Here is a 15,307-nt window from a genome sequence, read left to right on the forward strand (position 1 = left end):
CAGAGAGGGGAACGGAGGCCCCAGCAGACAGCTGAGGACACGCTGAAGAGAGTAAGGGGCTAAGGCCTAGTGGGAGACGGGGAAGACATGATGGCACAGGACACTATCATAGTCATACCTTGGGTTTGATTTTTCATTAATACAGATTTGTGAATTAAATCCATTTTTACACGTCATAGTGAATTGCTAGGAGAGATCGAGTATAAGGCAGGAATAGGGTCTAAATCCTGTTGCTGAAGAAAGGGAGCCTATGGAGTATAGTGGCAGCATTTACAGCAGGGCATGCTGAGAAGAGGCTGCTACTCCAACACAGACAACGTTGCTGTACTACATTTACCTAGCATCACTGGCCAGTCCCCAGCATCCACTTCTCACAGGGGTAAAAAAAAGCACCAAAGAGAGGCAAGTAAAGACAATAACTAGCCCTGGTACAGCTGACTGAATAGAAGCAAAAATGGAGTGTGAACTGGCACTGGAGAAAGTATCAGGCAAGTCCTAGAACAGGCATGATAGAGTGTGAAACTGGCTCTAGAGAGGTGGTTCCAGAGGGACTCCAGGATGACTGCTGCTTCTGAACACAGGTAAAATGTCAGGTTAGAGTAAAAGATCAAGGTGCACTTGTTGCATCCTGTGCAGGAGACCGCTCCACCTGCAAATAAGGGTCCTCCTTTCAGACTGTGCACACTGGATGACATTCCAAGGTTCTGTCTTTTGGCCTCTGTTGCAAGTCGGAATATGAGCTCTCTCAAAATGACTGATTCAGCAGATCACACGAATCCTGGTTTCATTGATGAACGGAGGCAGTTGGGGCAGCCACGGGTCCCATTGGTCTGGAGGCATCTGCAACAGGGAGTGGTCATTTCTCACCATGCATGCCTACAGAGAGAGGCCCAAGGGATTCTGATTCACAGACCTGGACTCCTATCCCAGGGGTGGGGAAGGAAGTGGCTTAGGCCCTGTCTACACAAAACCCTTTAGATGGGTTCATACCTCTACTCTCCATTCTTAAAGTGAGACTTAGGGAGTCCTATGTGCTATTACTTCCAACAGTCAGGGACAGTAATGTTAAAGATTAGATAGTGGGTGACTCTGTAGAGGAGTCACTGATTTTGTATAAACAATAGCAGGACATCTTGAGGAAGTACACTAAGTGATTTGGCATATTCAGACTGCAGAGGACAGCTCTATTCTGGACTCTAATGGGGCTTTTTCTGTTACTCTTATCCCTTCACAGATCCATCTCTAGCCCTAGCCCTCTCCCATAAATCCCTGCTGAACTCCTGCCTTATTCTATTCGCCCTGTGGGAATCTCTCTTTTAACCATCTGCCTCATCTCCCCGCCTCCATTCTCATGTTCCCCACTCTGCCCTATCCATGGTGCTCATTACTTTAAATGGAAGAAGTGGGAGCAAGGCAGCGCCTGGAGCTGGTTGTTCTTTTCCCCAATGGACTCTCCACACATGCCGCAGTACAGCTCCATCTCCTCTACACACTCGTGGAACTTCACCACATGGTCACGAAGTTCCCGTTGCTGTCCCTTTGTGCGATAGATCCCTTCACACAGGCAGTGAAGCTTCAGCAGACCAAGCTGTGCACAGAGGGCAGAGGCGTGAGAGAGAGGATGATGGGGCCAGGTGAAGGAGAACCAACAACATGGGGAGAGCAATAGAAGGATGAGGTCTTCTTCAGCCCCACCAGCCATCTGGGACACACATGAACCTCACCACAGAAAATGCAAACTTGCCCAGGGGTCAGGATTTATCCTGTGAGCATCTAGAGGCCCTCCCGTCTATCCTTATCCTTTTGTCCCAAGGGGGGGACCCAGGTTTGCAGCGCTTCAACCATTCTGCATCTTTTCATAGAACTGGTTTTCCTAGGCACCCGCACGCCCATAAGTCATCTCTTCACTTCCCTCTAAGCTCCTAGCCAGTATGCAATTTGTGCACTGTGCTCAGCATATACTAGCAGAGTATCTCGGAGGCTGGCTGGCCAGCAAATTAATGCCATGTAGCTAGGGTGACCAGACAGCAAATGTGAAAAATTGGGACAGGGTTGGGAGGTAATAGCCTATATAAGAAAAAGACCCAAAAATCTGGATTGTCCCTATAAAATCGGGACATCTGGTCACCCTACATGTAGCTATTTGTCAGGGAAGGGACCCCTAGTCGTCCACTTCACCTCACTGCTGTTATTTTCCTGTCTAACAATTTCGCTCCCTCTCCTTCCCACTTGTTTAACCCACTCTGGCTCCTCACTAAACTTTCTAAGGGTCTCTCAGTTGCCATCATCCACCCCACACGCTCAGAATATTCCCCAGCTAGTGACTCACCTGAACTAAAAATAAACTCAGAAATGGTTCACATTCTACACCCAAGACACCTACCCTGAGCCTTGAGGACCTATTGGTTAACATGAGCTTATGGAGTATAACAGAAGGCAGTGTGAAGCTGGAAGATAGAGTGGACACTGAAATCCCCACTAGAGGGCTCTGGACACTGGTGGAGGGGAGCTATGAACTCTTACCTTGTTCCCCAGTCCCTCTGCCAGCTCTTGGGCCTTCTCAATGCCTTCCAGTGCCTGTAAAGGAGAGAACAGAGACCCCACATATCAGCACGTCACCAGTTATGCCAACTATTCAGCACCAGCTCTGCATGGTGAGGGACATGCTGACAATTGAAAGGCTAAGGAATGAGAAGGTAATGGCATTAGGGTTAATAAAACATTCCTACGCTCCAGTAGAAGCCAGAAATCTGTGGTGGGATGTTCACACTCACAGCATGTCCTCACAAAGCTCAGTGAACTGCCTGCTCACTGAAGGGTCATAGGGATGCACATTGAATGGGACGTCAGAGTGCAGCCTTGACAGAGACTGGTGTCTCCAAATGGAGAGGTTATATAGAACTAATTAAACTCCAGGGCAGTAAATCACCGGGGCTGGGCTTAAACATAGCAAAGCAACTAGCTGCTGCTAAGTGCACCAAAGATGCTCTCTCCTACCCTACCCTCCCACCCCAGTCTTTGGGCCACTTCAGTGTTTACTTCCGCTGGGACAAGAGAGGCAGGAACAAGGACCAGCATTGCTAACAGCACACGTGGCTGCCACCCAACTTGTCCTACTTCTGCTGCCCAGGACCCCTGTGCTAGGGTATAGAAAGGAGCTGTTGCCCTGGCCTTGCTATCCTGCAGGGAAGTAGCATTGTTCTAGCAGCTGCTATTCTAAGTGAGTCTTTACAGCTCCCCCATCCCTCAGAACAATAAGAAATAATCAATGCTGATAATTAGCCTCTGCCCTCCAGGGTTATTGAGCAACCGACTTCAGGGATTCAGCTGGCAATATGTGAGAAGGAGTTTCCCATTAAACAGGATTGTATAATTAGGTTTATTATGAGATTTCTACCTTCCTAGAAAACATCTGGCATTGATTGCTTTGGGAGATGGGATACCAGAGTAAGTGGACTCTTGGCTTATTCCAGTGTGGTGGTGGAGTTAGCAGGATCTCGATGGAGATGGACAAAGTAATGAAGGGTGTAGTGAAGTTGTTTCCTCATTTCTTGCATTCCACAAGAACAGAGGGGTCATTCAATTAAATTAATAGCTGATTAATTTCGAACTTATAAAAGAAGAGATTTCACCAACAGCCCTAGGGAGTGGGGAACTCCTGGCTGCAGGGGCCAGAGAGCCTAATACCACACAAGATTTAAAAAAAACAATTGACTTACTGAACCTAGATTCTGTGCCAATCTAACTAAAATCATTCACCTTTCTTCTGCCTGCTTTGCACTGCAGCACAAAACAGGCAGAAAGCCATCTTAACCAGCTGACTGGGGATTCCCTGTTGCAGCCTGCTCTGACCTTGGCATTTTCAGTGATGGCTGCCCCAGGCACGGGTCACATAGGGAACTGAAAGTTCGCATGGTGTGATAGCTTTTGTATCAGGGATGTACCTTTTGCCTTCCTCCTTAAAATCCACTCAAATTTGGCCACACTATAAACCTTTGAAAAATTGCAGTTTGCGCATGCTCAGTAGACTTCACATTTTAGCAGCTTACGTCCCCTAAAATTCCATCCATACTGGGCATGCTGCAGCCCAGGGCCCAGCAGGACATTCCCTGCAGTAGAAGCTCTGTGCTGCGGCAGGCCATGTGTGGTACAGATCGAGGCACCTGAACTGAGAACATGTCTCTCCGGCGCTCTCAATGCCCACCTTTGCTGGGCACAGGGCAGTGTGGAGGAGGAAGCTGCTTGATTTGAATACAGAGGGGCAAGCGGGAGGGCAATGGATCTGCTGGGGTGGTGGCATAAACAGACTGAAGGCTGTCAAGAGGGAAGGAGGGAAACAGGCTGGGAGGAACAGAGAATGAGACTGGCTGAGCATGACTGAGAACAAGTGGGCTGAGGGAAGGAGGTGAGTGGAGAAGAGAGCATTAATGAGAAGATAAAGAGCAGAATTGAGAATGGTTGGTCAGACAGACTGGGAAAAGGACTGGGGTGTGGGGAAGGACATTGATTAGACAAGGACCTCAGGGAGGAAGATTAAGACCGGGAGCCAGTGAGGGAAGAGGCAACTGGAGGCTAGTGTGGGAGACAGATCGATCTGGTAAGGAGCCCAGAGTGAGGAACTGGGATTGGTTGGGCAAGGAAACTGGGATCAGGAGTGTGGAGGGGTGACATTGGAACTTGCTGGGGCATGAGAAGCCTGAGGGTTAGAGATTGGGAATGTCTAGGTTTAACAGGTTGGACTAACACCTGTCAAGAATGGTCTCGGTTTACTTGATCCTGCCTCAGTGCAACAGGCTGGACTTGATGACTTCTTTAGGTCCCTTCCAGCCCTTCATTTTTATGATTCCTGAGTCTCACCATTCCTCTGCTGTCAGCAGAAGTCTGTGAAACTCACTGGCAAAATGTCTCATCTCTATGCTGATCCTCAAAGAGGATGGCATCCTACTACTGTTGTCAGTATTCCATTAGTTCAAGTGGCAGAGGGTCTGTGTGTGATGGATCTAAATGTTCCAACCTGCTGAAGAACCATGATGGGTGGCAATAAGATGCAACACGATGGAAAAAGTACATTGCAACCTTACTAATGTTGTAAAGTCAAGCACTCGTAAGTTAGAAAATGCCAGAATTAAGATAGTCTGTGCAGCCTTAGCTCGGCTCCCTTTTGCATATGTATTACGATACAGTCGTTGATTACACGATCGCATATTATTTTCTACACAGAATCCTTGGCTTACTTGGTGCACAGGATGGGGATGAATCAGGGTTGGGTAGCGAAGGAGGTTGTAGTCTGTAGATTCCCTGCTTCATTTGTTTCAGAAGTTAGAAGGTCCTTAGTGAATGAAGCAGAGGGTTGCAGGAAGAGAAAGGAGGGTCTTATGGTTACAGCAGTTGAAAGCTGTCCTAAGGAATTGGATTCTATCCCTGTTTCTGCCACAGAGTTCCTATGTGATCACTTCAACCCAACTTTTTACATATTTTGTCACTAGTTGCATGTTCTTCATTTTCTGAGTGCCTGACTTGAGATCCTGGGGTCTAAGTTGCAAAAGTTCTGAGTGCTCACAACTGGAACTGAAGTCAATGAGTGCTGTGCTTTGAACATATGAAGTGCTATATAATGCTAAGTACACTAAAAAAATTAGGTCTTGGATAACTCTGAGCACCCAAAATTAACTGATACTTTTACTTTAATCTCTCTGTGCCTCAGTTCACCATCTGTAAAATGATGGTAATAATACCCCCTCATTTCATAGGAGTTGTGAAAATAAGTTAGTTAATGTTTGTGAAGCACTCAGATACTGTAGTGATTAACTTCACAGAAAAGTCCATAAAGGAAATGAATAATTCTGTCTTCAGAGCAGGTTTTGGATGGTGTGCAGTAAATAAGGCCTGGGGCCAAACAGTGAACAATGAAGAGAAACAAAATACTGAATAGTTGCCCATTAAGTGAGCTCCCTCTATTCTGTGGACTGACTGAGGCGGGGTCCTGTAGAAAAAATAAATAATGTACAATTAAAGACTATCATAATTCATATGGGGTTTGAATTAAGATTGTACAGGCAATCTTGATCCTGACATTTACTAACTTTTGACTGCGTCACTTTGCAACCTTAATATTTTTCTTTTAATGTAGTTTTTGTGGGGGTAATTGTATTATTTTAAAGGCACTAACATGCTGTACACATAGTGAAAAAAAAACCTCACAGGCTTGTACCATGTAATCTCCTGCCCATTCCCACTTCTTTGTTTGCTACCATCTCTCCCTGTTCCATGCTTGTCATAAACAGATAGCTAAGGGTTAATGTCTCTTTCACCTGAAGCACCTGACCAGAGGACCAATCAGGAAACCGGATTTTTTCAACTCTGGGTGGAGGGAATTTAGTCTCTGAGTCTTTTGTCTGCCTGCCTGCTTTCTCTGAGCTTTGGAGAAGCAGTTTCTACTTTCTAGTCTTCTGTTTCTAAGTGTAAGGACAAAGAGATCAGATAGTAAGTTCTATGGTTTCTTTTCTTTGGTATTTGCATGAATATAAGTGCTGGAGTGCTTTGATTTGTATTCTTTTGAATAAGGCTGTTTATTCAATATTCTTTTAAGCAATTGACCCTGTATTGTATCATCTTAATACAGAGAGATCATTTGTATGTATTTTTCTTTCTTTTGATATAAAGCTTTCTTTTAAGACCTGTTGGAGTTTTTCTTTACTTCAGGGAAATTGAGTCTGTACTCACCAGGGAATTGGTGGGAGGAAGAAATCAGGGGAGATCTGTGTGTTGAATTTGTTAGCCTGATTTTGCATTCCCTCTGGGGGAATAGGAAAGTTCTTTTTGTTCCAGGATTGGGAACGGAGAGGGGGAGTCACTCTGTGTAGTTTCACAGAGCTTGTGTCTGTGTATCTCTCCAGGAGCACCTGGAGGGGGGAAGGGAAAAAGGATTATTTCCCTTTGTTGTGAGACTCAAGGGATTTGGGTCTTGGGGTCCCCAGGGAAGGTTTTTCAGAGGGACCAGAGTGCCCCAAAACACTCTAATTTTTTGGGTGGTGGCAGCAAGTACCAGGTCCAAGCTGGTAACTAAGCTTGGAGGTTTTCATGCTAACCCCCATATTTTGGACACTAAGGTCCAAATCTGGGACTAAGGTTATGATAATGCTATATTTTATCTATCCTAGAATCTAAGCTCCTCTAGTCAGCTCTGTGTCATATGTTTTTCTGTAAAACACAGGATGTATCTATTGGGCTGTAAATAATACCACAATCACTAATACTAATTATACAGTTAAGAGAGAGTCAATCAAATTTGCGTCAGAGTACAAGATGGGAGGCAGGAAGTGACCCCTCTTTTCATTGCAGTTATCTCTGTGCAATATGTGTTTTCTTGTGAAGCATCTGGTACTGGCCATGTGACTTTGTAGACCATGGATCTGGATCCAGTATGATTGTACTCAATTTATGACAGATTCCCAGCTTCCCAAATTGGATTATGTAGAAAAATGTCAGTAGTCAAGTACTAGATCCTGTGTGTAGAATAGAGGACCATGGGAGAGGGCCCCAATTTCCTCAGGAATGGCCTGTGACTGACCTTGTCTAGCTCCTTCTTGATCATCCAACACTTGGCCACTCCCAGCAGTACCTGGATCTGTCCCAGGCGGTTTCCAATCTCTGTCATGATGCTCATGGAGGAATCATAGCGAGGAAAGGCTGTCTGCAGCATGAGATAGACAGTGAGACATTTACTTGTGCCCAGCCCTGGTGCTCCTTTTCCATATCTCCTTTCCATCCCCGACTCCTCCCTTCTATCTCCTCTTGCTCCCACCTGTATGTCTGCTCGGCTGCGGTGGATATCAGCAAAGCAGAGTAGGCACAGTGCCTGCAGTGGCCGGTCCCCATGCTGCAGAGCAATCTTCATTGACTCCTGAAAGAAAACACCTCCAGTCAGTACAAGAACCTTCCCTAAACCCAGCAGGAATTGAAGCCCTCACAATACCCCAGAGCCTGCCTCAATGGCCAGCTTCAGAGAAATGACACACCTTGGGGAAGAAAGCCTCGACAACAGTTGTGCAATGCATGTCCGAGCAGAGGGCATCCCCGAACTCAGTCCCTGAGAACAGCTTTGGCTAATGAAACCACAGATGTGCTGTCTCTAGGGGTGGGAGGCAGAAGCGGTATCTGGGGTATAAGGTGAATGTTGCTGTATCTCTGTACCCCCTAATCCTGACCTGCAGACACCTCTCCCCTACTCCAGCATCTCTCTGCCACGTTTGGCCCAGTATCTCTACCTCCACCTTGTACCTCACAGCATTCCATAGCATCTGCCAGGTGCCCCAGCTTCCGATAGGCCACTGCCATGTGGTACTGGCTCATTGCTCGGTACTTCAAACTCCAGCCCTTTCCATAATCATTCACCAATTCAGCTGCTTTACATGGGAAGAACAGGGCTTTCTCATAGTCCTGGAAGGCAAAGAGACCCACAGAAGGAAAGAAATAAGTTAGACTGCCCCTGCAGTAATAGGACCCTCCAACATTTCAAAATGAGAATGTGTATCCATCTAGGGAAGCTAGAATTGCCACACGGTAGACTCAATTTTCCCCAGCACATGTCCCTAGCAGGTCCAGAATTTAAAATTATATGCTGGGGTGATTACATGGTCAGCTCAGAGCGACATCCATAAGGAAAGGACTCTGCTTCTCATTATAGAGATGATTTACCCTCCTTACGGCCAAAGCCTGGTTCAGAGCCACTTGTACCCTTATCTGCTCCTCCATCATCTCAGCTTTCTACAATATTACAGAGCCTTTCAACTTCAAAATGTTTTCCACACAATTAACCCTCACATTCTACAGCAGGTGGGTCAGAATCTCCTTTGGGTCTGGTTGGTTGTTATGGCAGTAAATGGGGGGAGGGGGACTGGAGGAAATCAGGGCTTTGTCACAGTCATCACTTTGGTTTTTTAAAAAGGAAAGATCATGGCATCCAATATCTTAATAAATTTGTTTATCCTAGGAAATTATGAGAAGTCAAAGAAATCTCCTTTATTTAACAATAAAAAGAGTGTAAAATCATCATAATATTTATCTAACAATATAAAACCATTTAAAAGTGACCTACAAAAGATTTAAAAAAATAAATTAAAAAACCCTACCAGTGTGCCATTTTTTTTTCATTCTTTGTGATGTATAAAGGAAATCAAAGGGTTTTTTTATTTTTTTCCTGCTTGATTTTTATCTTAGAAATATCAAGGATAGTTTTAATTTCTCTGGTTTTGTTGGAGGACCAGTGGGAGATTAGGGTTTTTTTTAATCATGAGTTTATAAGACGAGGGTGGGCAAACTTTTGGGGCCGAGGGCCACATTTGGGTGGGGAAATTGTATGCAGGGCCGGGGCAGGGGGTTGGGGTGTGAAAGGGGGCGTGGTGTGCAGGAAGAGGCTCAGGGAAGGAATTGGGGCAAAGGAGGGGTGTATGAGGGAGCTCAGGGAAGGGGGTTGGGGTGCAGGAGAGGTGCGAGGTGCAGGCAGGGGGCTTAGGGCAGGGAGTTGGGGGGTGGGATGCAGGCGGGGTTTGGGCTCCAGCATGGTGCCACTTACCTAAAGTGGCTCTGGGGTGGCAGCGATGCACACCGGGGCCAGGGCAGGCTCCCTGCATGCCTGCCCTGGCCCCAGCCCCACGCCACTGCAGGAAGCACTGCGGCCAATGGGGGTGGGGCAGAGGGCTTCACATGCGTGGCTCTTGCCAAGCCTCCAGGTACCTCCCCCAAAGCTCCCATTGGCTGCGGTTCCCCCTTCCTGGCCAATACCAAAGAATGTGAATCACACCTTCTACCTTTGGGATGCTGTGTAAATGCCCTCTATTGATCTTCTTGACATAAGCCTCAAGCAAAATAGTCTTCCCCGTGCAAGCTCTGCGGGTTTGGGCTGAACATGGGAGCCAGGCAGTGCAGGCAAGCAGCAGCACATAGGAAGAGACACTGTGCTGCATCCTTCCCCAGGACCCAATGGGGATGTGTTTGCTGGCCTCTGAGCAGATGATCACACAAATGCCTGCTCCAGTTAGTCACCTTAGGTCCTTCCCCCGCCCAGAGTGCTAGGGAGGCCAGTCATCTCCTAAGGGAACCAATCTGCCAGGTTGCATGGTATGCTTGGGACACACAACGCAGAGGCCTCTAGATCCCTGCACAGCTGGAGACAGCCATAGGCTTCTGGGGCCACAGGTGCCGACTTTTCAAACTGCCAAGGGTGGGGCCTGGGGCAGAGCATCCCCTAACCCCGCTCCTCCCCAAGACCCCATCCTGCCTCTTCCCACCCAGCTCCACCCCCAAGCACGCCACATCTTCGCTCCTCCCCCCTCCCTCCCTACATGCCAGAAAACAGCTGATTGTAGGAGGCAGGGAGAGGGGAAGCACTAATCTGCCGGGCCCACAAGCAGGCGCTTGTGGTGGTGGAGGGCTTTGGAACATTGCACAACTTTAAACGAGCATGTTTTCTAGTAGAACAATGACTTAATAACTAAACTACTTTAACTGGGACGACTAAGTGAGGAGTTACTGTAATTCTTTTGTCATAGAATTCATAGCTACAACAAACGCTGGCTTTAGTCACTATAGTTATTTTATGGAAACTGAGGCACAGAAGGGGTAGGAGACTTGCCCAAAGTCACATGGTGAGTCAGTGGCAGAGGTAGGTATAGAACCCAGGCCCAGGAGTCGACTCCTGGTCCCAGGCCTAGACCACGTCTCTGTGACTGTCCAGGTTCTAGACAGCTGTATACCAAAGAAGAATCACACCTTCTACCTTTGGGATGCTGTGTAAATGTCCTCTATTGATCTTCTTGACTTAAGCCTTAAGCAGAATAGTCATTAGTGGCATTAGAAGCAGAGTGTTAAAACCTTCCCAGAACAACCCTCCCTCTCTCAAACTCTATGAACTACTTCCTGTATCCAAGATATAGGGTGAATCCCTGCCCACCCTGGTCCCTTCCTGTACCCAAGATAGGGGGAAATTTTCCCACTGTTACTTCCCATCCCCTAGGTCACCAGCTGAGCTGCGTTTCTGCACCTTGATTTGTGTGTAGAAACTCCCCAAGCTGCAGCAGACGCGACATTCCAGCATCTTATCGTCATTGTTGTGTGCATAGCGCAGGGCTTTCTCGAAACACTCCAGTGCCTTCTGAAAGATGCTGAGGCCCAGGAAGGCATTGCCCATACTGAGGCTCACCTGGCCATTCAGTTGCAGGCTCACAGTGGTGCCCTGCATGTTCAGGCATGTCTTACAGTAAGAGATGGTTTTCTGGAATTCACAGAGTTTCTCGTTGCTCCGAGCCAGGTTCAAGTAGCTCTCCATAAGGTAGTCAGGGTCCTCTAGCTCCCGAGCTGTGTCAATCTGCACAACTGCAAACTTTCAGCAGAGAAGAGAGTGTTTATAGAGGGTCTCTCTGTAGGAATAAAGCCTGTGCTTCCAAGGGAATTGTACCCTGCACAGAAGTTACATAGCCTGTGGTCAGGACAAAAGAATCCAACAAGACAGCATTGATTGATAAAATACCCAAGTGAGCAGGCCATGAGTGGGTTACACAGCATATAAGTAGACTGGAGAACCCTCTCTCTGTATTCTCTGCCTTTGGCAGAGGGAAGACATCTGGATTAGAAATTGATGGAAAGAGCTGCCAAATGGCCATGGAAAAAGGCATTTCTGCACTTTACAGCTCAGCTTTTTCTACACTATTACTTAATTCCTTATCCCCATGCACCTTAGCACCTCCCAGAACTAATTTTGAGGAGGATTTAAGATTGTATCAAATATTCTGCTAAACAATAGAAATTACTTCTATCAAGCTTCCTTCAACCATTCATTCTGTGCTTCTATTGAAAAGCAATTCGTCTGACAAGATTTGTGCTTTGTAAATGACTTGTTCATTGCATATGGTTCAGTTACCCTAATCTAAGTCTCTTTAAACTGTAAACTATTCAGGGCAGGGAATGTCTTCTGTGTCTTGTGATGAACAAAGCGCAATATATGGGCTAAATTAATAATTGCAATACTAGATGCTTAGCATCTTCTCTCTCTGTTTTTTTCATTATTTTATTAGGGATTAAAGGTAGATTTACTGGATGATAATTCTCAAGGGTCACTTTTCATTCCCTCTTTGAAGATTGGAACCACACTTTTTTTTCCTAGTCCTCTAGAACCTTCCCCGTTCTCTATCAAGTTTCAAAAATAATTGTCAGTGTTCTCATTGTCCACTAATTTCCTTACTCCCTTGGGAAGTGTGCGATGTGGACCCAGGGTCTTGTATAAATTCAAAGTGTCCAAGCCTCCTTTCTTTCATTTGCCCCTTAAATTTTTCCCCAAACGAAGTTAAGCATCACGACCCGTTTAAACTATCATTAATTTCATGCCTCTTCTCATTCATTCGTATACCTTCTTATTTGTTCCCCCATATATCTGTAAAAGTCCCCTTACTTCCTCTTTAATCCCTTGGATAGTATGAACTCTTCTGCTTTATTGAAGTCATGCTCTTTTCTCTGAGTTACAAGGATCTTGGAGAAATTTCACCTACAATGACCCTGTTTTCTATTTTCTTTCCAGGTTATCAGTGTGGTTTCTATCCAGCTTTCCTTCACCTATCTCATTTGTTCCCACACAACTCAAAACATTCTCTTTACACAACCATACCTTATCTCCTTTCCTCATTGCCCTTGTCTTTCTCCTCCCCGATCACCCTGCAACCAATCCCATCTCCTCTCAGAGCATCCCACTTGTCTTCACATGCATCCTAACTGCTTCTCACCCCCTTTTCTCCTTTCCCTCTAGTATTTGCTATGAGGATAGGACTCTGGACACACCCAATACTTTACTAACTGGAAGTGGCACTCAAGTTGCTTTAAATGGTGCTATTTAAACACTTGAATTGGAAGAGTTTATAAACCATCATCAGCATGGAGAAAAATATCCTCTGATCCCAGATACAAACTCAGGGTCTGTCACCCAAGAAATACCAGGGATTAGCACAGCAAGACCCCTTTTCAGGCCTGGATTGTTTCTTATCTTGGAGTACCAGAAATTCCTCCTGTGTTGTCTCCCAGATCCTTGACTCATCCTTCCAAACACACACTGCTGTTCCAAATGCACCCAGCTCCTCTTCAGAGCACTGCACTGGCTTCTCTACACTCACCACATCAAATTCAAGCTCGTCTTCACCTTTAAGACTCTGCACAGTTTAGCTTCAAGCCTCTCTCTGCTCTTCTATTTTCCTCAAGCCACACAGATGGCTTTTTGGGTCCTTCTCACCCTCTTTGCTGCCCCCAACACTGGGAACCCCCTCCCCGATCTTATATCCCAGGCTCCCATCTGCTCCTCATCCAAAACCCTCCTGAAACACACCTCTTCCAAAAAGCCTATTTATTTTTCCTCTCTCTTAGCCTGACTTCCCATCTTCCCCAACTAGATACGTGTGAACAAGTATTTGTTAGACTAAGCTCATCACATCAGCGACTGTGTTTGAACAGCAGCGTTTCCTGGATGTTTGAATGGTGCTGAAAACATTGTGGGAATTGCTGCAATACATATAATTATAATAAAGTCCAGTAATAGAAAATCTATTTAAGATATCAAAAATTGTGGAAGTAGCCAGATACTAACCCCACTGGAACACATCACTGCTTGTCCTACATCACCCCCTTTGAGTTTTTTGTACTCATTATGGGCAATTTTGGGAAGGACTTTACCTTCAAAATAGCATGTAAAGTGCCCAGCACACCATTTGTGAAAAATAACTAAGAATCTCCAAAGTTAAATGCTTTGGGCTAGTACTCCAAAATTTCTTAAGGACCAGCACTACAGGCCAGCAACCTGAGAAAACCTGCATCCTGGGTCCTTAAGAATCTTTGGGGCCCAGAACTAGGGAGCAGGAATGCAGACTGACACTGTAAGGACCCCAGCTGGTGAAGGCAGCACATTGTATTCATCAAATGTCTGATGCACCTTGCTCCAAGCAAGATATAAACCATGCTTTTACAGTATAATCCCCAGCTGTTCCCTATTGTGGGTGTGATACACAGTGACAGGCATTCAACCTGGGATCACCTTACCTTTAGCATATCCTTGTACCTGCCCATCTCCGAGTGAGCGGTGATGAGGCAGCCCAAAACCCGAAACCTGCCAGCAGGATCCGTGGTCTTTTCCAATACCCTCATCCAGACTTGCAGGGCCTTTTCTGTCTGGTTAGACTGGTAGAGCTGGAGTCCTTTCTCTATCTGCTGCTTCGTCTGGTCCTGACCCATCTCCTTTGCACCAAAAAGCCTCATATACTAACCTTTTGCGACAGCAGCAAGAAGGAGCCTGAGAGAGAACGCAGAGAATGTCCTAAAGGAGGAAGGTGGATTTCATGTTGTAGAGGGCTGGGGCCATAAGACCCTCAGACGCTTCAGGATGCAGGAATGTCAGCAGGAGAGGGTGAGTAGAGGGCTGAAAAGCCTTTAAGGCAGCATCCCAAATCCACTAGGCAAACATCTCATGTACTGATGCCCCATCAGAACATTCTGCAGCCCAACCCCACAAACAAAGAGGAAGGAAAGAAGAAAAGTGCAACAGGGAGAGAGAAAAAAAAATCCCAAGTGGCTGGAGTGAAATTCAATCGGAATGGCCACTCCTGGGCTCCCCCTCCCTATTGGCTACAGCTGTGCCTGCCAGTCCTGGTCACGTGGCTTCACAGGAATGTCACTCAGTCTTAGTAATGCCAAGATCACAGTGAGCCAACTGCTCCCACGTCCTGTCCCCCCCAGCACGCAACATATATAAATACCCCAGAGAAAGACAATCAGCGGCAGTGACAGGGATGTCTCAGTAATCTTTCTCCCCTCTCCCATCACTGGGCACTTTGAAGTCTCTTTGGAGATTTAATATTCCTGCTTTTCTTATTGATACCCATCATTTTGGAGTGTGAGACTCTCAGTATCATAAGGCACAGATGCAGACACCTCCCTGGATGCTTTTGGTGACCGGGATCTCAAAGTGACAGCCGCTATCTTTTCCCTTCCAGTCCTGTGACAAGGTCCTGAGAAAACCAGGCTGTCAGAAGCTTTAACTTGTGAAACTCTTGGTGACCTGGATCTATAGGTAGCTGGGGTATCAGGAATCTTACCCCTTGAAGTTCTGCGAGACCATGATCCGAAGGTAGATGGGGCAGTATGTACATTGGAGTTTTCAGAGCCCTGGTCTGAAGCTGGTTTTAAGGCTTGCTCCATCATGAGAGCCTGAACTTTATCTCCTTGTTCTTACAAGATTTGCTTTTAAATGAAGTACAGGCTGTACGCTTTGAGGGAA

The 15,307-nt window shown here is 46.3% G+C and overlaps 1 protein-coding gene across 3 annotated transcripts; it reads right to left on the reverse strand.

Moving 5' to 3' along the window:
- Positions 1 to 7: 7 nt before the first annotated feature.
- On the reverse strand, positions 8 to 14,853 carry RAPSN (receptor associated protein of the synapse). Of its 3 annotated transcripts, XM_050953571.1 has the most exons (9): positions 14,787 to 14,853; positions 14,074 to 14,347; positions 11,042 to 11,380; positions 8,281 to 8,439; positions 7,805 to 7,903; positions 7,571 to 7,693; positions 2,524 to 2,577; positions 1,389 to 1,588; positions 8 to 840 (listed from the first exon to the last, which is right to left on the reverse strand). In XM_050953571.1, the coding sequence occupies exons 2-9, from the start codon at positions 14,287 to 14,289 to the stop codon at positions 768 to 770; spliced, it is 1,263 nt and encodes a 420-aa protein (XP_050809528.1). In that variant the 5' UTR covers positions 14,290 to 14,347; positions 14,787 to 14,853; the 3' UTR covers positions 8 to 767. The 3 variants fall into 3 exon arrangements, with proteins under 3 accessions (XP_050809528.1, XP_050809527.1, XP_050809530.1); XM_050953570.1 differs by lacking the exon at positions 14,787 to 14,853 and having other exon boundaries at positions 14,074 to 14,601; XM_050953573.1 differs by lacking the exons at positions 11,042 to 11,380; positions 14,787 to 14,853 and having other exon boundaries at positions 14,074 to 14,601.
- Positions 14,854 to 15,307: the final 454 nt, after the last annotated feature.

This window comes from Gopherus flavomarginatus, chromosome 5 (genome assembly GCF_025201925.1).
Source record: "Gopherus flavomarginatus isolate rGopFla2 chromosome 5, rGopFla2.mat.asm, whole genome shotgun sequence".
Classification (NCBI taxonomy): Eukaryota; Metazoa; Chordata; order Testudines; family Testudinidae; genus Gopherus; species Gopherus flavomarginatus.

Excerpts from the sequence above, each read along its gene's own strand:
- RAPSN (XM_050953571.1), bottom strand. The coding sequence starts at position 14,289 with ATGAGGCTTTTTGGTGCAAAGGAGATGGGTCAGGACCAGACGAAGCAG. Across the intron at positions 11,381-14,073 it reads GGTACAAGGATATGCTAAAG|TTTGCAGTTGTGCAGATTGA; the intron begins GTAAGGTGATCC and ends CTCTGCTGAAAG. Across the intron at positions 7,904-8,280 it reads ATGCTATGGAATGCTGTGAG|GAGTCAATGAAGATTGCTCT; the intron begins GTACAAGGTGGA and ends GTTTTCTTTCAG.